The sequence below is a fragment of the Hermetia illucens genome, chromosome 5, assembly GCF_905115235.1.
Source record: "Hermetia illucens chromosome 5, iHerIll2.2.curated.20191125, whole genome shotgun sequence".
In the NCBI taxonomy this organism is placed as follows: Eukaryota; Metazoa; Arthropoda; class Insecta; order Diptera; family Stratiomyidae; genus Hermetia; species Hermetia illucens.
The window spans coordinates 106,798,666-106,824,358 of record NC_051853.1 but is presented as its reverse complement, the minus strand read 5'-3'; the positions used below and the strand labels follow the sequence as shown (position 1 = coordinate 106,824,358).

The 25,693-nt window shown below is 43.5% G+C and overlaps 1 protein-coding gene across 1 annotated transcript; it reads right to left on the bottom strand.

The window, feature by feature from the left end:
* Window positions 1–2,745: 2,745 nt before the first annotated feature.
* Window positions 2,746–3,597, bottom strand: LOC119658203 (histone-lysine N-methyltransferase SETMAR-like). Its single transcript, XM_038065470.1, has one exon. It carries the CDS (start codon window positions 3,595–3,597, stop codon window positions 2,746–2,748), a length of 852 nt encoding a protein of 283 aa, XP_037921398.1.
* Window positions 3,598–25,693: the final 22,096 nt, after the last annotated feature.

Genomic DNA, 25,693 nt, shown 5'->3' with positions numbered 1-25,693 from the left:
GATTGCATCTTCGGCCAAACTAATAACCAATTTGATGGCATCAATGGTTGATCTGACTTTTCGGAACCCATACTGCCGATCTGAAAGGCCGCCTTGGCTCTCAACAACCGGAAATAATCCATTATAGTTTACCCGCTCTAACATTTTCCCCACCGTGTCCAAAAGACCTATAGGTCGGTAGGACGATGGTTCGCCTGGAGTTTTACCAGGCTTAGGCAGAAGTACCAACTTCTGTCGCTTCCATGCCGCTGGAAATGTTCCTTCGGACATGCACGCTTCGAGCAACTCAGCGAACATGTCCGGCCTGGATTTCACGGCAAGCTTAAGGGCCTTATTCAGTACTCCGTCTAGGCCCGGCGCTTTATTGTCTCCTATTCTACTGCAGATTTCCAGCAGCTCGTCTCTGGTGACTGGCGGAACTGCCGTCACATTCAGAGGTGGTTGTAATGTGTCGGTGCTCTCCTCTTGCTGGGGGAATATCCCCTGGGTGGTTTTCAGCAAGAGGATGGGAGACGTGATCTGCGGAGATGAACGGCCTCTGAATCGTCCTATCACGATTCCATAAGCTCTCCCCCACGGGCTTATGTCCGCTTCTGAGCAGAGCTCCTTAAAGCATTACCTCATGCTTTGCTGGAGGGCGAGATTGAGGGTTTTGCGGACTGCCTTATAAGCGCACTCTTTCTGCCCCTGATCGACTCTACCTACCGCCCTCTGAGCCGCTCTTCTGGCTCGGTGGCAGACTGATCGAAGACCGATCAGTTCATCATTCCACCAGTAGTTTGGTCTTCTACGCGGGAATGAGCACCTCCTAGGCATGGATGCGTCACATGTTTTGGCGATGCATTGAGCCAGATGGACGGCTCTTTCCGTAGAGGCGCCTGCTTTATCAGGTTGATTTAACCACACCTCTATGAAGGTCTGTTCATCCAAAGATTTTGCGGACCAGCCTGAAATCTTTTTCGATTTCGCGCATGATAGCTCTTTAGCCTGAGGTGGTCGCTGTGGGTGTAGCGTTCGCTGACGCACCAGGACATACCACGCGCCAGCGAAGGGCTGGCAAAAGTCAGGTCTACAACCGAGCCTGACCCCCTTTCTGGAAGGTGTTTACAACACCTTCGTTAACCAAATCTATATCCATCAGCGCGAAAGCTTCTATTAAACTCGCCCCCCTAGCATTTCATTCTCTATTGCCCCACTTGGATCTTTTTTTCTCGAACATGTGATCCCCTTTCTGGGTTCTTCGGATTCTGTTCACATTTCCGCTCAGATATTTTAGGTCGGGATCAGCTTTGACCCTTTTGAGTATCTCTGCGTAGGGCAGATTGCCCTTACTGGAGATAACAATTGCATCTGGACGAGTTCGCACTTTTGCTTTTCGTTTCGCTTTTTTGGTAATAACTGGTCCATCCATCGTTTTTGTTCGTCTTGGGCTTCGCAACGCTGGTCGAGTTTCCTAGATTCGCTTTACGCTTTCCTCCTTCTGAGCTGTTGGTGTTAGTTCTGTCCGCCTTTTTTCTCTTAGGCGCTTGCTGATTATTTATATGATCCCCCTATTTTTCCCGTACTAGTTTATTTCGCCGGAATTCACGGTTAGGCGTCACTTGGGTCGCTTGTGATACTGTCGGCACAGCGGGGTTCGCCGTATCCTTATTATTCTTTTCCTCCATCTGTGATCTATTATAGAGGACTCTAATAGCCCTCACCATATTCTTTATGGTTTGGTGCACGTTGTGCTTGTCCTTGATAAACTCGGACAGCCCAACTATTTTTGCCCCAAGTCGGGTGAAGCGTAATTCGTCCGGATCGGTACTCTGCTCCCTATAAGTCCCGGCAGGATTACTCCTTTTACACGGTCCTCCACTTTTGGCGTTTATTGACCTTGCCTGTACTTTATCCTTCATCGTCTTTGGCATTGGTGGAGATCTCAAACTTGATGAGCTTCTTTTGAATGGATCCCTTCCTTATTCTTGGAGCCCCTCCTGCTGTCGAGCATCTTGAACATATGCGGTGGGTGTTGTCACGGTTTTTATTGTCCAAAAATCTGCCTTCAGTTCATCTTTGTTTGGTTTTGTTATTGGTGTTCTTGGTAAGGTTGTACTTCGCTTGAAAATCTCCTTCTCCGGATCCAAATCATTTGTAGCATTATATGCCAAGGTGGCCAAGTTGTCCACAACAGAGGCACTGCGGTCGAGGGATATCAACGACCAGGAGCCTGCTTGCTCACTCCCATAAGCAGCCAGTACTGGGGTTCCTCCTTCTCTCGTCTTCAATGGTGGTTTTATGTTCTGGGTATCCTTCCCATAGCCATTTTGGGCCGCGCACCAGAGATGAGCAAACGCTAGCCCATGCACAGTCAGAAAAGGAAAGTGCATGAAAACATATTTACGCATCAATAGGTATGCCCCAATCCGCCAATTGGGGTCCCACCTGCTGGGAGATCTGGCCACTCCTCACATGTCTGTCTGTCTGTCCGTCTGTCTGTCTGTCGGAGACGGTTATAGCATTTGACATCAAATTCGGTAGAAAGGTGAGAACTGTGAACGCTCACACATATAGTGAGTTCCATCAAATTTCAGGGAGGGGTCCCCATACATGCAAAAAGGGGGTGTAATTTTTTTTTCATCAAATATAGTCATGTGCAGTATCAAATTAAAGGTCTTGGTTAGTATTAGGGGTACCCATAAGTAATCCATTATTTTTAAGTAAGATATTAAAAATGTATTAAAACTTTAATATTTTTATTTCTTAATCAATTATATAATCTCCATCATTATCAATAACAGTTCGCCATCTGCTGCGCAAATTTTCAATTCCATTCCTGTAGAAATCTGCCGGCCGTGAAGCAAAATATGACTGAAGGTGCCTTTCGACGTCGGTGACAGAGTTGAAAGTTTTATTTCGTAAGGAATGTTCCAGCGACCGAAACAAATGATAATCCGATGGGGCAATATCTGGTGAATAAGGTGGATGAAGTAGAACTTCCCATCCTAACTCCTTTATTTTTTCTTGCGGGATTCTTGCTGTGTGAGGCCGGGCATTGTCATGTTGCAAAATGACTCCTCTTCTATTGATTAGAGCTGGCCGTTTTTCAATTAGCTTTGATTGAAGTCGTTCCAATTGCGAACAATATGAGTCTGCTGTTATCGTTTCGCCTGGTCTCAATAGCTCGAAGTGTATGATTCCACTGCAATCCCACCAAATTGAGAGTAAAACCTTCCTCATTGTCAATGTTGGTCTTGATGTCGGTCTTGGCGCCTGATTTGCTGAAAGCCACTGTCTAGAGCGTTTTACATTATCGTACAGGATCCACTTTTCGTCACCAGTTACGATCCTGTTTAAAAATGGATCTGAGTTCAGTCTCGTCAATAAAGATGTGCAAATTGTTCGTCGCTGGTCCTTATTGCTTTCGCTTAATTCATGTGGAGTCCAAACACCTTGTCTACACTTTTTGCCGATTTGATGTAAGTGTCTTTGTACGGTTGACCAGGTTGATTGTAGGCTTCTTGATAATTCCTGTATGGTCAATCTCGGATCTGCTTCCACTAGCGACTTCAGCGCGTCTTCGTCGAACTGTACGGGTCGGCCACTTCGCGGCATATCATTAAGGTCATAATCACCTGCGGCAAATTTTCTATACCAACTTTGACACTTGTTAACTTCCAACACTTCGCCATACGTATCGCAAATTTTTCTAGTCGCAGCAGCTGCGTTCAAACCAGCGTGAAAATGAAACAACATGCAATGCCGTATATGGCCTCTGATGGTACAAATGCCGCCATTTTGTCACAACAAGTTTAATCTTGTTATGCACTTAGTTACACGTTACTCACTACCTGCTCTACTTAAGTTCACTGTAAATTAGATGTTATCACTTTCGCTGTTAGTACACGACTGATGACAAATTACTCATCCTCAAATAATTGATAACTTATGGGTACCCCTAATACTTTCCGAAGCCGGTCTTAGTTTCTTTGTTTGAAAGGTGGGGCCATTCTCAGAAACTATCTAACCAAAAAATCTGAAAAAAATCAGGAGGCTGCCACTATATGGTACCTGCGCTCCGAAATACCTTCCATATCGATATCTGTTTAAATAAAGTTAATAATAGTACATTGCTATAATTTTTAGTAATTGACTTCAAACCCACTTAAGTTCATCCCAGCACCACTAAATTTTGCAGTGGTATAATATAGAAGTTTCGTGGAAATCGCAATATAACTAACTAAGTTATAATACGTCGAAGTTGTTGCTTCTTTGTAAATTCAACAGTATGAATATCAATATCACTCGAAAGTGGATACTGTCACATAATATATGAATATACTACGTGCTACGTACTAAGAAATACACAAAACCTTTTGTACCTCAAGCGTCCAGCTTCCGGTTTCCCGATTTGTTTTATTTGTAATGTTGAACCTTTATTTCTTAATTAAACTCGGACTCGAGGAAAGGAATTTTATAAAAAATTAAATAGTTAAAAATTAAATAAGAGAATACAAGGACGCTAGTTGACGTTTAATTGTTCCGTATCAATAATTACTAATTAATAATGCTGTCATTCCCAACAAATTTAAATACCCTTCCCCCTCCCTCCGCACTCCACCGATTACTTGCCCCAACCTTAAAATGTGAGTACCGCTAACCTTCCCATTGTCCAGGTAGATCCCATCCAAATTCCAATGGTAAATGAAAAGGAGGAAGATTCAAACAAAGTATCAAAAAATAAAACTCGTGGCTTGGATAGCATCCCCAATAAAGGCAGAGATGAAAATAGCGGTAAATATATTTGCCGTGGCTTTCACGTTTCCTGTGTAAAGGCCGTTGGCGTTTGCCTTTTTTTGGAAATTTTTTGTGAAGAACTGGATAAAGATGCAAATACTAATCTTTCATCATAGATTGATTTCTATCTTGAACGTGCATAGTTCGTTAGTGAAATACAGAGCAATTTATTCACCAATCTGCAAAAAAAGTGTTTTCTGCTGCCACACTAGAGGGCGCTGCGACCATCTTAAAGAAAAAAGTAAACGGGATTGTAACGAACAGACTTAGGACTAACTAGGATTATTAAAAAAATAGTAAGAGCTAAATTTTTGGTGCCGCGTTAAACTTTTTTTTGTGAATTTTGGTGTTTTTTCAAGGCTTCTTCAATGAATAAAAAAACTACTGAATGAATCGCAATTGTCCTAGTTTGTGGACCATAAAATATGTAAAAATGAATAAATTTTGGGCTATGGTGGCAACCGATTTTCAACATGCAGCTTCAAGAAAAACACATTTAAAAAGTATAATGCGATTTTTGCCATTAAACACTAACTGACAATTAATCTGCTATACCTAGGTTTCTTCAAAAAAAACATATGCTTTAGCGAAATCATTCGGATCGATAAACACGAGCTTTATTACGGCGATCGATGTAAATCTGGCATGTGACTTATCACGTGTTTAACACGATTAACGATTCCGCGGATCTGACAAACGGGATGACGCCCTTAAAGAAGGGGCATTCCCCAGACAATAGAAGAAGTAGAGGGTATTATTCAATTCAATTTGTTTAACCTCTAGAAGGACTTTTGTCCTACAGGTCTATCGCTCACAAAACATAAGACTGAAGTAACCCTTATCACTAAGCAGAAGAATTGTACGTCTATTAAGATCAATGTTGGAACCATACATTAAAAATGCGTTCAAGTACTTAGCCGTGATGATCAACCAGAAGCTAAATTTCAAACTCGGAGGTTGCACCAGCCAAGGTATATTACGCAGAAGCATTGATCGCGCCAATGCTGCTAAATCTTGGTAGCCCAAGGCGAGCAGCCGTCTCCTTTTTCATCCTACTATATGCAACCCCAGTGATAGTAAATGCACTGGGAATGAAAATTAACAAAAGAAAAATTTGATCGAATAGGTGCACTCCGAACATGTTGCGCTTACCGAACACAATATCGGAAGATGCAGAGGATACAGAACACGTTTTATTCCTTCCAGCAGAACTCAACGGTAGCTTTTGAAGCAATCTACCTTCTATTAAAAAAGACGGACAGTAAATTAATTTTGTTTTGTTTCCAAGGTGGAAAGAGATCAATTCTCCGTAAACTGAAGAGTGACCCTTAACAGCAAACATGACACAAGCAACACTCAATGCCCAGTCACTGGCTATTATCCCCCAATCAGGAAAAACCATCGAGAGCTACTGTTATGTAGTATGACGGCTATTAGCAAACAGTTGAAAATCTTCTAAAGACACTTTCGAACGTGGGAGCTAAAGCGGGTGCATGTGGGACTCACACCGACTAAAAACCACCCCTGGTCTCTCCAGGCTCAGCTCCTCAGCGCCTCTCCCCATACAGGTAACGCATAAAACAGAATGGATCGCACCACTCTGGTTAGAAGCAGGGATGAGCCTGTGTGTCCACCGACCCTTTCCTGAGCGTTCCCAATGCTCTTGCCATCCATTTAGCGATCTCTCGCTTTCGGCGTTCTTCGTCTGCGATAAAGGAGAGATAGACTTCGCATTATATACATTCGTCATCTTATCTGCCAAGATGTCAATGGGCATCATTCCAGAAATGACGAATGCTACATCATTTGAGACAGTCCTGAAGGCAGAGCATACTCTTAGGGCTGTTCTTCTGTAGACTGAACTCAGTTTGTTACCGATAAATGTAACCTGCAATGCCTTTCCCCAAACTGGAGCTGCATAGAGCAGGATCTAACTCACTACCCTAGCTATAAGCAACCTGGAAGCATGCCGTGGCCCTGCCACGTTCGGCATCATTCTTGCCAGGGCCACACTCGCAGTGGATGCTTTGTGATAGACATACTGCATGTGTGCCTTATAGCTAAGCTTCCCATCTATCATCACTCCCAAGTATTTGATCGCAGGCTTAGACGTGATGATATGATTCCCAATTTGAATCTTTTACGGCGGTTGGTGATAAGGACCGCTTCCGTTTTTTCTCTGCAAGTGTCATACCAGAACTCTCAAGCCAACCCTTAACAGCACTGATCGCTTCGCATGAGTATAACTCAGCATCTTCGAGATGCTTTGTGACAACAACCAGCACTATATCATCGGCGTAGCCCACCACCGTGCTTCCTTCGGAAGGGGAAGATTAGGAAAATCGTTGTATATGATGTTCCACAGCAGTGGGCCCAGTACGGAACCTTGTGGGACACCCGCGGAGACAACGTACTCTTGGGGTCCGTCATCGGTGTCATACCAAAGCCTCCGTTCTTGTAAATAGCTGTTAACAATAGCTGCAAGATAGGCGGGAACACCAATCTTCGCCAGAGATTCCCGTATTAGGTTCCAATTGGCCGAATTGAATGCATTTCTCACATCCAGGGTCACTACTGGCTGGCTACTGTTATGTAGTATGACGGCTATTAGCAAATAGTTGAAAATCATCTAAAGACACTGTCGAACGTGGGAGCTAAAGCGGGTGAATGTGGGACTCACACCGACTAAAAACCATCCCTGGTCTCTCCAGGCTCAGCTCCTCAGCGCCTCTCCCCATACAGGTAACGCATAAAACAGAATGGATCGCACCACTCTGGTTAGAAGCAACCCTCGACAGTGTTTCGCTCCGTCAACATTTGACAACATTTTTGCAAATGCCACGGTAGCACCGGCTGCCTTTTGACATGCATACTCTAGGTGTTCACTAGAGTTCAGTTTCACATCAATCATCACCATCAAATATCTAATAGCCGCCTTTGAAACGACCGTATGTCCAATGACTTCCACTCTACCACTCTACTAGGTCATTCAGCACATTCTCAGTCTAAGCGAAGAAATATGGTAGGACTCTGGAGAGTGTTCCTCTTCTTCTTTCCCCCCTAATGGCAATTTTCTATTGCACTCTAGAAAACCAAATTGTTAAGAAAAGGAGGTGGATATTATTGGAATTAAAGGACATTATTTAACTATTAAATAATGTGTGTTTAATAATTATATATGCTACTACTATAGCGTGCGCGGCACGCTGCATGGCTTGCGAACAACTACTGATAGCTTGAAACGCATAGCCTCCCACTATACACACACTTACATACACTATAAATGTATTATATATTCATATTTTCTCAACACAAATGATAGTGGATTCGGTGTCGGGTTGCTTCTGACGACTACCGCAAGAAGTGGGAGCCGGAGACTTCCAATATAGTGGGGAAGAATGCTCTCTACTAGTAATTACAAGCAGTTCCTGAGAGGCCTCCTAAAGGTGACACTGTGATCGTAATGCGTGATCTGAATGCGAACGTGGGCTTTGACAATCCCTTACTCGGACATATGATAGGGAAACACGGTCATGGTGACCGTAACGATAAGGGTAGGATGTTTGTCGTCTGTAACTTCAACTGTCTCGTCATTGGCGCTGACATCGGCTTCGAAAAGGATTGTTGCGTATGTTCCGTTACGTGTTGCCTACCCCACATTTCGCAAGGTTGGAGAGCTGCCCCCTTAGTTCAACATCGACCGTTTATATAGTTCAGCTGCCGATCGACACTGGGAGAACTATCTTGCTGATCAGGCGGCAGATATAATGAAACCCCCGGCTGAGAATACCAATCAGCATTGGGCTGCCATCAAAAATTGTCTTAGCTAGGGTGCTGCATAGTTCATCGGCCACATCCTGAAGATCTAGCTAACAGCAGAATAGTAGAAATGCCAAGAAGTTCAGTGTAGTGTATGCCGTGACAAGAGAGGATTTGCTATTGCGCTGATCAGGGAAGCGGAAGATGTCGTAGAACGGATTAATTTCAGAAGTGTATACCGCATCACGAAAGAGCTGCGTGTATGTGGTCGCGAAATCTTTTCATGGTCCTGTGAAAGATTTTGAACTGCTCTTCCAAGCAGAAGAGAAATCCCTGAAATCGAAGCAGGCGATGATCGTCAAGATTCCAAAGAAGGGCACCCATTTTGAGCGCGACAATTGAAGGGGTATCTGCGTGTTCCCTGGTGTCGCAAAGATAATGGTATCAACGAACATCTCGAAAGCTTGATCGACAAAGAGCAGGCTGGTTTCCGCTCCGGATCTTCCTGAATTGGATGCATCAACGCCCTGCGATTCATTTTCGAACAGTGCGTGCAGTTTAAATCTTCGCTGCACCTGCTCTTCATCGATTTTGAGAAAGTTTTCGATAGCGTGAACAATGAGTGTATCTGGAGTGCTCTACATAGAAATGACATTATGAAGAAACTAATAGCTATTATCAGAGTGACATTTAATTACGCAAAATGTCACCAACATCACCGAGGTATTATAAAATCTAAGAAGATTTTGAAGCCCAAAGCCCAAGCGGCCCACTAGAGTTGCATCCCGTGACTGATATTATTTCTCCTTGCTATCAGTGACGTTCTTCATGCCGCCTTGTCCGGAGGACGTGCAGAAATTCAATTGACTACGACATCTCTCCTCAAACACCTTGATTACGCTGATAGCATCTATTTGCTCTCCCACCGAGTCAAGGACTTTGTTCAAATGGCCCTGGATTTCGAAAGAGAAACAGGTGGAGTTGAACTGAAGATAAGCATCAACCACAACAGGGTTGTCAGTCTGGTGGGCCAATGCACTCTACCTATCTGCATTCATGAGCAGAACATCAGGCGTCAATCAAATTGTACATCTAAGAAGCGTTTTTTTCTGCCGCCGGTGGTACCGAACTGGATGTTGCCCGATACATTAAAAGATTTGCTTTCGCTGCCCTGTCTAAAATCTGTAAATGCAGTTAGACACCAAGATTGAATTGAGACTATTCTGTGCTAGTATTCTTTCTGTGTTGCTATATGGAAGCACATGGAAAGTGAACTCCACTATTACTCAAAAGCTCCAAGTCTTTGTCAACACCTGCCTGCGTCGTATCATCGGAGTGAGCTGGTTGGCCTGATGCCAATTCTAACTAAGAACTTGGCCTGTGCACAGACCTAGCACCCGCACGCACTGTAATTGGTAGGCGGAAGTGACAGTAGATAGGTCACATATTAAGAAGGGCGACAATCGCATTGTAGTAGAATACAGTATCTCAAGAAGACCGACGAGTTGAACGGTAGAGGACGAGTACGGGCGTCTCGGGAAGTCGGAGGGCATTTCAGGTAACCGCGAGCAATAGCGCGTAGATGTGGTTGGCGCGCTTTACCTCACCAAGGAGTGAATAGCTATGGTAGCTATATATAGGTCATCCACAATGTCGACAATAATAGCCTCTTCTGGAACGGGAATATTAAGCATACATGACATTTCACAACAAGCTACCCAGTACCCAAACCAGTTGTGCCCTCACTGTGATGATGTACTGTTTGGGGCAGTCATCGGTCCCATACCAGAGAGTCCCCTCCAAGAGGTAATTTTTTACCAGACTCTCCAAATCAATCGCTTCTTAGGTTTAGGAAGCAACACCAACTTTCGAGTTTTTCAATGAGTACGGAATAACCGACATATGTTACAATCTGGTGGAACCAAATTAAATAAACCAGAGCAGACGACCACGACTGCGTCGTAATCTTTACATACTAAAAACAAATCATTTTTATTTCAAAATGAAGAAAATTCTCCCATCACTCTCCAGAATTGCTGGATCGAAGTAGAAAAAGGTCCATGCATATGGAACATGTGCAAAAATATACAAAAAAATGATTACATACGAGTACATACGTATGACCTTTGATTGCAATATCATCAAAATTCTGGATCGCTACACTTCCGCAGCTATAAGAGATAATACAGAATAGAAGTAAACGTGAATATTGATAAAGTTGTTGCTACATCTGCATGGAAAATCCCATTTGAGAGCCTTGAAAGTCTCGGCTGAGACTATATCCACCTCGGCCCTAGTTTAAAAACGTTGCTTTCGAATTTATAATAGCCCTAATTTGCTAGAAATGATTCCACTAACAACAGTCCTGCATCTATTACGTCTCATTGAAGGCTCCCCCAGTTCGTCATCGTAGCGAAAAAACCCCATCAAAGCCATTGTCTACATCTGTTGCATCATGGCTCCGAATAAAATAACGTTACCATAAAAATGCTGTAAAATTGAATAGATGCTGTGTTTTTCTCCGAGCTTCATCATCAACGTATCCTTATTGCAACCATTAATTTGTATTTCGAATAAAAAACACTGGAGGAAAAGGATATTTGTCGGGCTTGAAACAAATTTCTATGACCATGTCCACAGCGCTATTTCTTCGAAAGAATAAGGATTTGTTCGTAATAAAGCGCACAAAGAGGGCCCTGAAATAGTGTAATTTGAAGGCTGCTCGTAACGGATAAGCGGCGGGGGATCAATCTTGTCGGACGAGATCCGAAAATTTTTCTACAGGGTGAAATGAGCTACTCATTCAAGGCAGATATGTACACTCACACTTTCCAATGTTCAAATCAACAATTTTGAATGAAAGCATTAGTCCTCTTCCGCATGCATTTCTCTCCAATTTATTATCATTCTCAAACATGTTCTTATGCCTTATTTATAAATCCTTATCCTATCCTATCCCTCGAGGCAGCTCAATTCAACAGGAAATTTCAGCTCGATTCAACATTGTGCTCGCGAAAATTTCCTCATCAAAGTCGCTTGGATGCGCTTACCCTATCGAAAATCATATCCTGGGGTGAAAAAATGTTTAAGCAGCCTTCAAAATTCCCTCAAAAAGAAAGCAAACGGAAGCTGCTGCAATTTATGACCACCGATCGATGACGATTATGTGCTCAATGTTCGTCTTGGAAAATGTTCATTGCCAGCAACAACAACGAGTATAGCATTCGACTGTGAAGTTCCCATCTGCTACCTCCTCATATTCAACATATTCAAGCTATTGTCTCAGCGGAACACGACGGTTACCCCTTCCATCCCATTCCATCGAATTTTCGTACCGTATCTAAATTTCACAGCTGTTGTGTGGACTTAAATGGTACCACGGCATCCTCTTTTGGTCAATACCTTAAAAATTACTTCAATTCATATCATTGCCAACATTTAAATGCGGGACTGTTCTATTTATGGCAGAAACTGGTTACTAAATAAAGGATGCATGTCAAGTGAAACAATATTCTTTGTCTTATTCCTGAGGTGAGTGGATTTAGTCTCACCATGCTCGTGTATGTATGTTAGCTTATACCCTTCTGAACATTCTTCCGTATTCTTGTGGATTTATGGAAGGACCTTAGTTCGAGGGATTTCGTTGAAATATTATTCTTTATTAAATTGAAAGTCTTTTTAGTTTCCCCGTTTGTTAAACAATACGAGTACATTGTAAAATTATCTATACGATACATGCGAGACGTTCAAAAATTTAAAGGGATGGCATCCAGGAGTAACACCGATAATTTATTTGAGGTATTGCTTCAAGCATATCCCGAAAAAATTCAAGCAATGAGTGCAGCAATCATTTTGAGCATTTGGCAAAAGCAAAATCGCGCACAAATCCCAGTTAACCTATTGTTATCAGCTTTGGAGGAAACATGAAGAATATTTGTTGATGCAAACTTCCAGTCTGACCGCTCCAGTCAGAGAGGATGTTTAGAAAAGGTAAGTTTCAACGTTACTTCAGATTATATTATATCTCTTATGATAATGGCAAAAAACAGTGAAGATTAGCTATTAGGAAAATGGCCCCATAAAGATTTATGCTAATAGGGCATGTAAATGAATTTATTTTCGAGTTGTTATAATCTCGGCAGATGCTGGATTTTACCTAACACTAGCACTAAGTGCCAAGCACTACCATTACCTAGTTAAAACTAAAGGGGTGCTGGTGGTAGTAACCAGTGGTAGGCCAATAGGAGAATCCGCCGAGAGCTCCCCGCAAAATCGAGCACGTTTGCAGAATGGTGTACTTCTGCATGGTTTGAACCAGACTGTGAACTCCGTCTCAGCAACGAACTACCCAGCACACAGCCATCTGTTCGACAAATGCAAATCGACAAATGGCTGCCACAGAAAATTTACGTGTTTACCGTGCATTGCTTTCGACTTTCATTTATCGATCCGCTCTTGATCCGACTTCAATCCACTGAGAGGAGTGAAAGATCGATCCTTCCAGTTAAGTGGAGTCAGCGCACAGTCTGCCTTACAGACAGCCGCATGCAAGGGACTCACCTGCTTCTTGCTGTAAAAATAAGCGCGCAGCGAGTCGATTTGGCGATAATGTTGTGCCATCACGTCAACCACACCTCTACCTCCAATGTCACGAGGCAGGTTCATCCGCTCCACGGCAGGGTTTGGACGATGGAGACATAGTTGTCCGTATCCGACGGTGGATGTTTTCCTTATTTTATTCTCCCTCGAGGGATGCAATTTTAGCACCAGCTTTACACGTCGCAGGAATTCGGACAGCAAAGCATCCTCAACTCGAGCTTGGGTTCCTTGCAGAATTCCTAGATACTTGTAGAAGTCTGTCACGGTCATAGCTTCGATGTAGAAGTCACCAATGCTACGTCCGGCATGCGGCTCGTGATGACCTTTGCGGATGGCTTGGATGCGACACTTGTTTAACCCAAACTCCATCCGAATATCATGGCTGAACATATCTACTATTCGCAACAGACTTCTAAGATGGTCGTTAGTACCAGCATACAGCTTGCTGTCATCTAAGTACATCACGTGTGTCAGTTCGCACTTAGCACGTAGGCCATATTTAATTTCAAAACCATGCTCTCTAGTATCATTCAGTAGCCATGAAAGGGGGTTCAGTGCCATGCAAAACCAAAGGGGCTCAACGAATCCCCCTGGAATATGCCCCTCCGTATACGGATGAGCTCTGAGGTATTAGCACCCTCAGATGTACGGACTGATAAAGTGGTATGCCATCCTTTCATAACTCTCGCCAAAAACTTTGTTAGTCTCGGATCAATGCAATACAAATGTAGGGCATCGATTAGCCAGGTATGTGGGAAGCTATCGAAAGCCTTGGCATAATCGATATAGCAGCTAAAGAGTTTTTTTGGCCTCTAGCTGCTTGTCCTACAACTACCGACCCGATAATGAGTTGCTCCTCGGACAAAATGTTGTTGGTCTCGAGGTGCGCATTGATCCTTCCCCTAATAGTGGACGTTATAAATTTGTAGAGGGTTGGTAAGCAAATAATCGGTCTTGTGTCTGCGGGGTGCTGCACCGTATCCTTCTTAGGAATAAGGTAGGTAGTCCCCGCAGTGAGGAAGGGTGCAAATTCCTCCGGCCAAAAGTTGGCTACGACATCGAAGAACAATTTTTCACAACGAAAATTGAAGCTGGTTGAGTCCGCCGAGTAATATTAAGAATAATGAACATATTCAATAATTTAATAATAATTTTAAATTTAGTAATATATTATATAAGTAATTTTAATTACCTATAAATGGTGACGCCGTGTCAACGCACGTACGCAGTAAAGTATTGTTCAGAAGTTTTTGTGCAACAAAGCAAGAACCATCAAACTGGAAACAAACCGGCGGAAAATGGAATTTTCGAATCGATCGCCCGTGCCATGAAGTAGAGAAAGATGAAAATGAATTTCCGCCACTTTTGCATTTCCCAAGTATTTTCCAGGTTTCCAAAGGTCAAAAATAGCCAAAAAAAGGAGGGAAGGGTGGAATAAGATCCACCATAATTTGCCACCGTCGACAATGCTGGCTCGCTGGTTTCTCTTCGTCAATCTCCGAATTTTCCCGAGGAATACAAAGAACTTGAGGATAAGTAAGAGTTCCGCAATCGCACTTCTACAATATGTTCAATCAACATCAGCTCCCTATCAACCTTTGTCTTCTGCTTTACCCTGGCAAAGGAAGAAGAGAAAGCTAAAGACGAACGCAAGCGAGTGGCTGAAGAAAAAAAGGAACCGAACACAACAAACGCGGCGGTACGGATGCTTGCCTCCGACGTTCTTGAAGACTGCTCTTATAGGCGGTTAAAAGAGCAGCTTGTAAAACGCCTGTTAGTAAGTGAGACGGCTAAATTTAACCGCGTACTGACAGAGCTAACGCTGAGTAACCGTGCGCCAAGCCAGATGTTGCGTGAGATGAGGTAGTTGGATGGTGATTAAGTCAGCACTGAGCTGCTGCAATCTTTGTGGTTGCAGAGGCTTCCGCAGAGCACACAGGCCGTTCTGACGTGTGCGGATTCAGGGTCTCTGGATACGTTAGCCGCCATCGCGAACAAAATCCATGAGCTCCACTTGCGACCCATGGTTGGTAAGGTGTCCTGCGACAACTTAGGTCAGCTGCAGCAGATGGGGGCAGCATTAACAGTCACCATCTCTGAGTTGGCAGAGGCCGTCGGTGCTTTGGGTTCGGGGAGTAGCACTAGATCAAGGTCTAGAGGTGCCGCCCGAAATAAGCGATCGGTTAGTTGATCGTCGGGACCTTCAGCAAGTACCGGGGCATGCTCATACCATCGTAGGTTCCCTGAAAAGACTACAAAGTGTACCAGTTCAGTTCATTACCACCGCAAAAGGTCGCAGTTGCCCGGAAAAAACTCGAAGAACTTTTTAACCAGGGTGTTTGCAGACCTTGAGACATTTATTGATCTTCGCCACTTCACATGGCCCCTATACTCAACCATTCCAGACCACACTCAGACCATTCCACACCACGACTTTGCACAGTCCCTCGACCTTGGACTAGTCAAGGCATACCATCGAATCCCTGTAGCTCCCGAAGACATTCCGAAAACTTCAATATGCACACCGTTCGGAATCTTCGAGTGCACTAGGATGACTTTTGGACTATGTAACACGGCGTGAACCTTTCAAAGATTCATCCACTTTGTGCTGCGAAACCTCAACTTCTGTTTCATATATTTGGATGATGTTCAGTCAAGGTGCAAGTGATTTCGAGCTTCCCGCTTCCAAAAACCGTTAAGGATCTGAGAAGGTTCTTGTTCTTGTATTAAACTTCTATCGTCGTTTTTTGCCCAAGGCCGCCTACCAACAATCGACCCTTAACTTATTCTTATCTTGGACCGAAAACCGAAGACTCCCGTCTGACTGTGTGGTTTCCAGAATCTGATCAAGCGCTTGAGACCACCAAGCAACACCTGGTGGATGCTAGACTTCTGGCATTCCCTCAGCAAGATGCACCCCTAGTCGTATCCGTCGATGCTCAGGCATTGCCGTAGGTGCTGCTCTTCACAAAAAGTTAATCAAATCTGGCAGCCGTTGAGCTTCTTCGCCAAACAGCTCAACGGAACTTCAGCATCTATGATCTGGTGTTAATCGCCAATATTATCTTGAAGGCAGGCCGTTCACATTATTCACAGACAATAAGCCTCATCACACTCTGCTTTGAAGCAAAAGCCCGACTAAGCATTCCCTCGCCAAGTTCAGCACTTGAGTTTTATCAGCCAGTTCCCTTCCGACACTCAACACGTGTCTGGAAGAGATAACGTGGTTGCTGACGCTTTATCACGTGTTACAGAAGTAAAAATCCCCGCCACAGTCGACTTTCCGGTAATCTCCAAGGCGCAAAGTAGTTCTTCAGCGCTTGAGAAGCAACTCCAAATACACACTCAGGGAGTTTCCTATCTTCGGCTCAACATCCAATATATACTGCGAGACCTCAGGCAAGGCACAAAGGCCATATATTGCGTCCAATTTCCGAAAGGAAGTATTTCACTTCGTTCACGATCTGGCGCAACTAAGCATTCGGACAACGAATCGGTTAACCGCCGCAAAATATTTCTGGCCATCCATGAATAAGGACATTAATTCGTGGGCCACATAGTGCATCGCTTGCCAGAAGTGCAAACCAACAAATGTGAAGAAAGAGCGTTTCCACACAATCCACCTCCACATCATTAGCCCTTGCGAGACTCGCACAATTTCTGGTATTGCCTCACAATCATCAGTAAGTTCACGCGACCGCCTGAGGCAATAACTCTTAAAGACATTACTGCACAATCCTTTGCAGAGGCCCTCTGCCGAGAATGGATTCCACGCCTTGGTGTGCTGGCAATTATAATCATGGACTAAGGAATGCAATTTGAATCCTCTTTTTTTCAGAGTTGCCAACCAAGATGACTCTTCTTGGTCGCAAGCCCTGCCACTCGTTCTTTTTGGCCTCCGAACAGCTAACCGCAAAGAATTTGCTACAAGTCTCGGGGAGCTGGTATACGAGAAGAATCTAAGATTACCCAGCGGCCCTGTTTTCGACATCAAGTCGAGACTCAACGCTACCGGTCTGTTGCATCTGCTCAGGGACGCTATGCCAAAACTGAAGCCGCCACCACCCGCCCAAATCCTGTATACATGTCCTAATTAGGACGGACACTCCTCGCAAGCCGCTGCAGTAACTTATAAGGGCCCCTTTGAAGTTCTCGATCGAGGCCGATATTATTATAGCCTCAACGTCGAGGGCACGACCAAACGTCCTTGACTCGACTAAAGCCTTTCGTCCAGCAAGAAAACGCGACCAGTGCGCGAGGCGCGCGACGTGTATGCTTTGATGGCAACCGAGTTGAGGCGGCCGTGCATCTGGTTCCTCGCTGAAACCCCCCTTGGTTTCAGCTGGGGGTGGAGTGCTGTGGCAAAACGAGCACCTTTCGTGTCGCACCAATTTTTGAGAGCGAAAATTGTTTTTCGAAAACCAATTTTTGAGAACGAAAATTGTTTTTCGATGTCATTTGGAGTTCGAGTAGGGAAAGGCGGTTGAGTCCGCCCAGTATTATGGAGAATAGCAAATATGTTCAATAATTTAATAATAAATTTAAATATATTATATAAGTAATTTTTTTTACCTATACAGTAAAGTTCCGTCAGCCGTTCGTTTTCATTTTTCAATATCGGAGCCATGAACCCATTTCCACAGAATGGCTCTGGCCCGTATAGCGGCATCGCTGCATCTTTCTTGGCCAGCTCATGGAATGCCTTCTAACCCAATGTGGCCTGGAACCCAGAGTATCTAAACCTTGCTAAGTGAGCTGAGGGTGTTCAGTCTAGTAAGGCAATCCCATACCAGTTTAGAATTTACCTAGTGTCTTAATGGTCGCTTCTTGGTTAGAATAGCAATACCCTATAGTTCCTTTCGGGGTTGAAGAAGAGGAAGGGGGCATTTGTCTGTGGCATATATTTCTGAAATATACTGGTATGCAATGTGCGTTTTCCTTGGACCAATGATCCCAGCGCCTGTTCCCTCTTTCGTAAAGGATCCGCCCTCGGTTTTGATCGAAACCCCAACAAGTCGATGACACTGAGAATGGCACCAAAAATGTTTGCGCAATTATTCACAGACTGTCTAAAAGAAGAATCCTTCCCCCGCGGAGTGGAAATTATAAAAACTTGTATTGAACCTGAAACCAGGTAGACCGACAAGCGAGCCAATATCCTACAGACCTATTTGTCTTTTGAATTCAATAGCCAAGGTTTTCGAGCAGATAATATATAACCGGCTATATGCAATAATTGACAGTCGCGGTTATTTATCCGATAGGCAGTTTGGCTTCCGGGAGGCTCGGTCAGCGGTTGATGACTTCAAAGTGGTTTTTGAACCAGCCAGGAAAGTTTTTGAAGAAAGAAAATACTGCGCACTGCTGACTTTCTACATAAAAAAACGCATTTCATTAATTCTGCCAGATGGAACCGTATTATCGAAGCGCTGATCGCGGCACACCTTGGACTACTTCCGGCAGCGGAAGTTACTTTACGATTCGATATAACAGCAAGGGCTCGTTAAGTTATTAGACCCTCTGCTATGGAACATAATGTATGATGCGTTCTATGGCTCCCAACACCTAAGCAGACTGTTACCGTGAGATTCAAAGATGACATTGTTGCGGCCATAGCATCCAATCATCCTAAAGAAGTAGAAATTTATTCGAGTGAGGCTATCTGTACTACCGAGTCTTGGACTGAAGCATGCCGAACAGAAAAACGGCTTGCACCGGAAGCAAACAGCAAACAGCATGGGGCCAAGTGAAGAATAGTCGGTGGGCATACAGGCTAATACCGAACATAACGATGTGGACTACACAAAACCATGGCCAGACGAGTTACGACTTGACTCCATTCTTAAACGGACATGTGGACACAGGAAGCACCTCTACAAATTGTCCTACATGTGAAGGTGCAGCAGAACACGTACAAGTATCTGCCCAAGATCCTAACGCCCCTCGAGAATGAACTGGGGTCCTCGCTAATGGTGGAAAACCTCGGTAGCGATACCGTGAGGTCGGATACCGCGTGGAATGCAATAGTTGGAACGGTGAAACAAATGCACCAACAGTTAAAAGAAGTAGAAACTGAACGGAGGCATAGAAGCGAAGCTAATACCAGAAAGGTGGTCCCGCGAGGAGAGTATGGAGAAAATATGGGAGGTTTCATTGGTTAAAATCCGGCATGCGCGTCCTCGATTCTAGATGCGATTTCGCTGAACCAAAAAAAAAGGCAGACATTGAAACCTTAAAAACAGGTGCCCTTTCATCTCTTGCTCCAGACTCAAATCCCGGTTTGCGACTTGTGTCATATTAATGAATGCAAATCGAACTACACCATAAGGCCTAGGGGCACTCGGATCGGTCGTGAAGTCCGCAACGAGGAGGATCCAGACTTGAAAAGAGCTGGCAAAGACACTCAAAGATTGGAAAAATCAAATGGCATTATCGATCAAGAAAAATGGAAAGCTTACGAAACAGCTAATGGCTGGGGAGGCGGACCCTCCGTCTCCAAAGGTAGCCAGGAAAAAAGTGAAGTTTTCTTCAAATACTTCTGCGGCCATGGAGGAGCCGGGCTGCAAGTTTTCGGCAATGAATCTGTCCGTATGGAGGCCATAGAAAACAATAAAGCTGACGATACGAGAGACAGCGACAACGGTGGCCATGGAAATGTCCCAGAAGAGGGTACTAGCCAGGCAAATTATAGTAGTGAAGAGGGAAAACTGGATGAGTTTTTGCTCTATGTTTGTAAAAAATTAAGAAAGAAAAACAAAGTTGAAGAAATGTTAATTAATGTAAAAAATAATGCAAGTACGATTGAAAATTAAAAAAATGGTCTGACCGGGGATGCAAGTAGCACCCGAAATAAAGAAAAGGGGGAAAGGGTGCCCCCATTAATGTTTATGAATTAGGTGGTAGAGATTTAGCCACTCTACTTAATGGGAGCACGGGGCTATCGAATTTTGTTATTAAAAAGAGGGGGGCCGAGAGAGTTCAAGTCAAATGTAACAAAATTGCAGATTACAAAAAAGCGCGGGAGGTCCTTAAGCGTGTGAAGGCTCCTCACTGCACATACACTCCAAAGGAAGAGAAGGTGCAAACCTTCCTTCTGAAAGGTTTGGATGCGGAGGAAGAGCCGCAATGTTAAGGTCACAAGGCAGCAGCTATCAAGATCGTCCCAAAGGACGAAGGTGTCAGCGACGTTGAACAGTACTGTCCCTTCGGCACCAATCGTCTCGGGGATCCCATTTACAGAAGTAGTTCGACAAGGGGGAGCAAAGCCCCAACAAGATGCAAATGACGGGATGAACACCATCCTCAATAAAATACTAAGCATGTGTGAAAACATGCAGCATACGCTACACGTACACAATACAAAAATAAACAGTATAACAGAATATTTACACAAACAGCATGCCCGCTGCTAGGTCTGCAGTCACAGCGGTACCACTGGATGGTCTCCGGATCATCGCAATTAATGTGAATTCCATCGTAGGAATCTACCGAAAAGCGTAGCTCCTTGATTTCGCTGCCAGGCAACAGCTTGACCTAGTCTCGATTTCAGAAAACCACCTCAGTTCGATGCATTCGATAACATTCAAGGATTTTGAATTCGTGAGGAACGATAGACGAAATTGTGATGGGGGAGGTGGTACCGGAATACTTATGGGTCGCCATTATCGTTTTAGGCATATTAATAGGCCTGAATTTGAAACCTTTGAATGTGTCGAAGTCTCTTGTATTCGGTTTTCACTGCCTAGAGGAGGGAATTTATACATTCTGTCAGTCTATACAGTTGAAAACAATCGAGCCAAGTTGTTGTTTAGGATCTGCGGGATCCTAAGTCCCCATCCACTTGATGGTGGACCGGACTAAATGAGGAGCAACTTACTCCCTCGTTTTTTAGTCCATGGATCCCTAGTTTGGAGCGTAGCACCCCAAGCATTAAAAATCGAAAAAAATCAAAAAATTTGACTGACGGTTTCGTCCAGGGCAGAGGCAACTCATCAGACGTTGCCTCAAGACTTGTCTTTCCACCTGTTGGCACTTTCAGTCACGCTGCTCCCAGAGCAGAGGTGAGGCAGCGTCTGATGAGTTGCCTCTGCCCTGGACGAAACCGTCAGTCAAATTTTTTGATTTTTTAATCGAGCCAAGTTCAAGGAAGAATTCCATTCTCCGTTTACGATGCTCGAACTGAACAGGCTGCATAATTATTATATTATAGCTGGCGACTTGAATGCTAGGCATATCTCGTGACTAAACACCACAAACAATCCCAGAGGGGTACTCCTCAAATCTTGGATAGAGCAATACCGGATAGAGTATAAATGCGAATTATATGGGTCAGAGAGTCCAACCTGACCCAGAGCAAATTCCTATCTGGATTTGTGCATTGCTGACGCGCTTGAACTTTAATTTTAGGAATCCTCAATGGAAACTACAGACTCTTCCTTACGATAACGACCATAACGCCATTCTTATTGAAGTTATGTTTGATGGACGAAGAATTCGCCTTCTGCCGATGGACAGTGGCCTCCACAGGCTGAACTTTAAACAAACAGATTGGAAGAAATTCCAAGAGAAGTTTATTCGGGGCTATCGAGAGGAATGCCCACCTCTTGATGGGGAAAACGATAGTACAATTGCGCCAGGTGACAGGAACTTGAGCAACGAGAAAATACTTCAGTATCTTCTCAAGCTGGGGAACTAGACGCTGAAAACAATTGAACAAGTTGTCCCTAAAGGGGGCTTTACACGCAACGATAACTCGTAACAATTCATTGAACGATTTATCGCTCCAACAAATCGAAAGAGTAGAGCACTGTTTACACGCTACGCTAAATTGTAACGATTTCTTGTCAAATGTCACCCTACATCGACCCCCCAGTCTTTATAAAAGCTTTAACCATGGAGGAAGTAGTGTTGCTGTCGCTGTACGTCGGTTGTTTGGTGAGAAAGGTGAAAAATCGTTACGATTCCCAGAAATTGATGCCGGCCGGCATCAACCATCCACTCCAACTCCAATCCCAATAAATCGCTACAATCTCCCGTTTACACACAACGATAAATTGTAACAATCTGATCGTTACGATAAATTGCTACAATGTATCGTTGCGTGTAAAGCCCCCTTTATAGACATGGAGAAAGCCTTTGATACCGTCTGGTTGGATGGACTCATTTTCAGGCTCCTGAAGAATGAGTTTTCCAGCCACCTCGTAGCGATGATGTGTAGTATGCTGTATGGCAAGTGCTTTTTAACTGCGAACGGAAATCTCACTACTAGCAGAGAATTTCGCGTTCTGAATGGATTACAGCAAGGGACAGTGTCTGCGCCTACACTTTTTGCGGTATTTGCCGGCGAATTACTCAGCTCTTTCGATTTTAATAAATCTCCTAAAAGGTCGATGGTTGTCTTTGCTGACGATCTGATTGCCTACGCGGCACACAAGAAGGTAACTGAGGTGCAAGTTGAACTTCAGAAAATGTTCAATGATATTAAGTTCTTCACGAACAGTTGGCGGATGAAAATCAATGCGCAAAAGTGTGAAACGATTCTGTTTCGAAATTCCTTGGCGTATGCCAGTAGGAACTTGAAAAGGAATTGGAGAGATTTCCACATTGTCGCAAATGAAGATAGTTCTGAGCGCATTCCTCATAAGAAGTGCGTTAGATACCTGGATGTGCGTCTTGACGAGCGTCTCCAATTTAACGAGCACATTAAAGTCGCGCTAGAAAGCGCTCGCAAGGCATTCATGTCTCTTCGAAGACTCTTTTATGCTCCACATCTTAGCCGGAAGGTTAAGATTATTTGTAATCTTACTTTGGTTAGACCGGTGCTCACCTACGGGTGTGCTATCTGGTTTAATTTGAGAGCTAGCCAAATGGAGAAAATAAGGATCTTTGAAAGGAAATGTCTTCGTACTTGCACGGGGCTTAATAGGACTGCTTCGTCAAACTATGACCACTACGTAACTAATGAAGTGATGTATGCAGCTGCTGCTGTGCCAAGAATCGACACAGTTATGGTCAGATTGATTTGGAATCATATAGTGCGATCTGCTTGGCATGGTGAGAACCCTTGGGTTTCGCAGCCGTTCTACCCAAATGATGAGTATTTCGAGAAAACTCTTGCGACAGGCTTCATTCCTCCCGAAGCGTTCGTGTATCTTGACAAGAATGGCCTAATTTTTGATTCTGCCGGTGATAGGGTTATGTATCATATACGTAGACAGGCCACGGACAAAACGATAGAATACCCCCGGAACTTGACAGCTGGGGCTCCGGGATTCGACTGGAGATACTCCAGAGCGAGAGCAATTCATATTAAGCGGGATGAAAAAGAGAAATCCTAGTACTGGTGGCTGCGGGATGCCGATTAGTGGTGGCCGTGCTCAGTTCTGCCATTTGTTTCTTGGTGGGACTATGTAAATAATATAAATATTACACGGGTGTTACTCTCCCCTCCGGTCGTTATCAATTATATATTTTATTATATTGTATTGTGTTCATTTCGCTCATCAAAAAAGAAAAAAAAATTGTGAAATATAAAAGTATCTTTAAATACATATATTATTCATTTGATTAGCTTTAAGATAAATAAATTATATATATTTTTGTACTAGCCTTAAGAATAAATTTAAATTTCAGAAGTAGTTTTTTAAGATATAAAATGCAGAAGGCAAGCGATGGAAAAACTGTTGGAATATGGACAACAGTTGCACCATCTGTTTATCGACTTTAAAGCCGCCTATGATAGCATAGCCAGGGTAAAATTGTACACGGCCATGAGCGAATTCGATATCCCGACGAAATTAATAAGACTGACTAAGCTGACCCTGGCCAATGTGCGAGGCCAGATAAAAGCAGCAGGATCACTCTCAAGACCATTCGACATCAACAACGGTCTACGACAAGGGGATGCCCTATCATGCGTCCCCTTTAACCTGGCCCTCGAGAAAGTGATCCGTGATGCTGAGGTAAATGCAAGAGGTACGATCCTCTTCAAGTCAACCCAACTACTAGCCTATGCTGACGATATCGACATCATGCGAAGAACAACCCGGGACGAACAAACGGCCTTCATCCAGATCGAGCAGGCGGCCATTGGGGCGAGATCTTGGGCCGCACATCAATGCAAGACAAAATACATGGTGGCAACGTCAGCACCGAAGACGAATCAACCAACAACATCAAACCGCACTTTTCAAACACGAAGAAGAATAAGGATAGGAGAATACAACTTTGAGACCGTTGACAATTTCTCCTATCCAGGGTCGAAAATCACAACCGATAACAGCTACGATGATGAAATCCGCGTACGGTTGTTGTCAGCCAACAGACCCTATTTTAGCTTACACAGACTGTTCCGCTCGAAACGTCTCACCATAGGGTCAAAGCTCTTACTATACAAGACTATGATCTTGCCAGTCCTCATGTATTCCTCGGAAATTTGGGTTCTTAGCAAGAAAACTCTTGGCCGCGTTCGAGAGAAGAATCCTCCGAAGAATTTATGACCCCCTACATGAGGATGGACGATTCCGTAGCCTTCACAATGACGAAATCTATGAATAATACCATGACCGTCCGGTTATGGATAAAATCCGTCTCAATAGGTTACGGTGGGCGGGTCACTTAATCCGTATGGATGAAGATGATCCCACCCGGAAAGTCTATAAGGGCAATATCTATGGTAGAAAAAGAAGATGAGGCAGACCCTGCCTAAGATGGAGCGATGACGTAGGCCAGGACGCCAGACAGCTTTTAAGGATATCGAATTTGTGGAGCCCGGCGCAAAACCGGGATGTCTGGAGTTCCTTTTTAAGGCAGGCCTAGACCGGCTAACGGTTGTTGCGCCGTTGATGATGATGATGATGAAAGTTCAGAATTAGGTTAGGGAATTTCTTTTAATTTTTTTGTTCGTCAATAAGACAAAGCTAACCTTATCGGATTTTTGACTACCACTAATTTACATATTATTTTTCAATGTAATGAATTTCGTTATATTAATTATAGTTTGTTATTTATTAAAAAAAACTTTGAGTGCCCACAGTGTATAATAATAATGTTTATTCCATTTTGTCTCCTTGTTTTTTATTATAAGATTGTTTCTTTCATTTATTTTTCTCGATCTATATTATTAATGTTCAACATTTGGTTTAAATAAAAATGATTTTGAAAATGAAAAATGAAAATGCTACTCATGTGGATCCATAACAAGATATCCAAATTCAGCCACATAATTCTTATAAACTTTACATTGGGAAAATTAGATAATCATAATTCTGGTCGGCCACAGCTGAATCAATCAAATTTAAATTCTCCAAATGACATAACGAGAATCTTTACATTTACTTTATTTTCACAACTTTCGAGCAAGGCTCTACTCTTATCCAGTTTATATGTCCTTACTAATTGTCCTTGCTCAAAAGAGACATAGAAAAAAACACATATATGTATGTATATAATTATGTATCAACGCAAATAATTAGATTAATTAATTTCACATATCGTAGTTCGCACTTCTGAAATTGACACAATCTTGTAACACTTCATCGATATCTACTTTAATGAA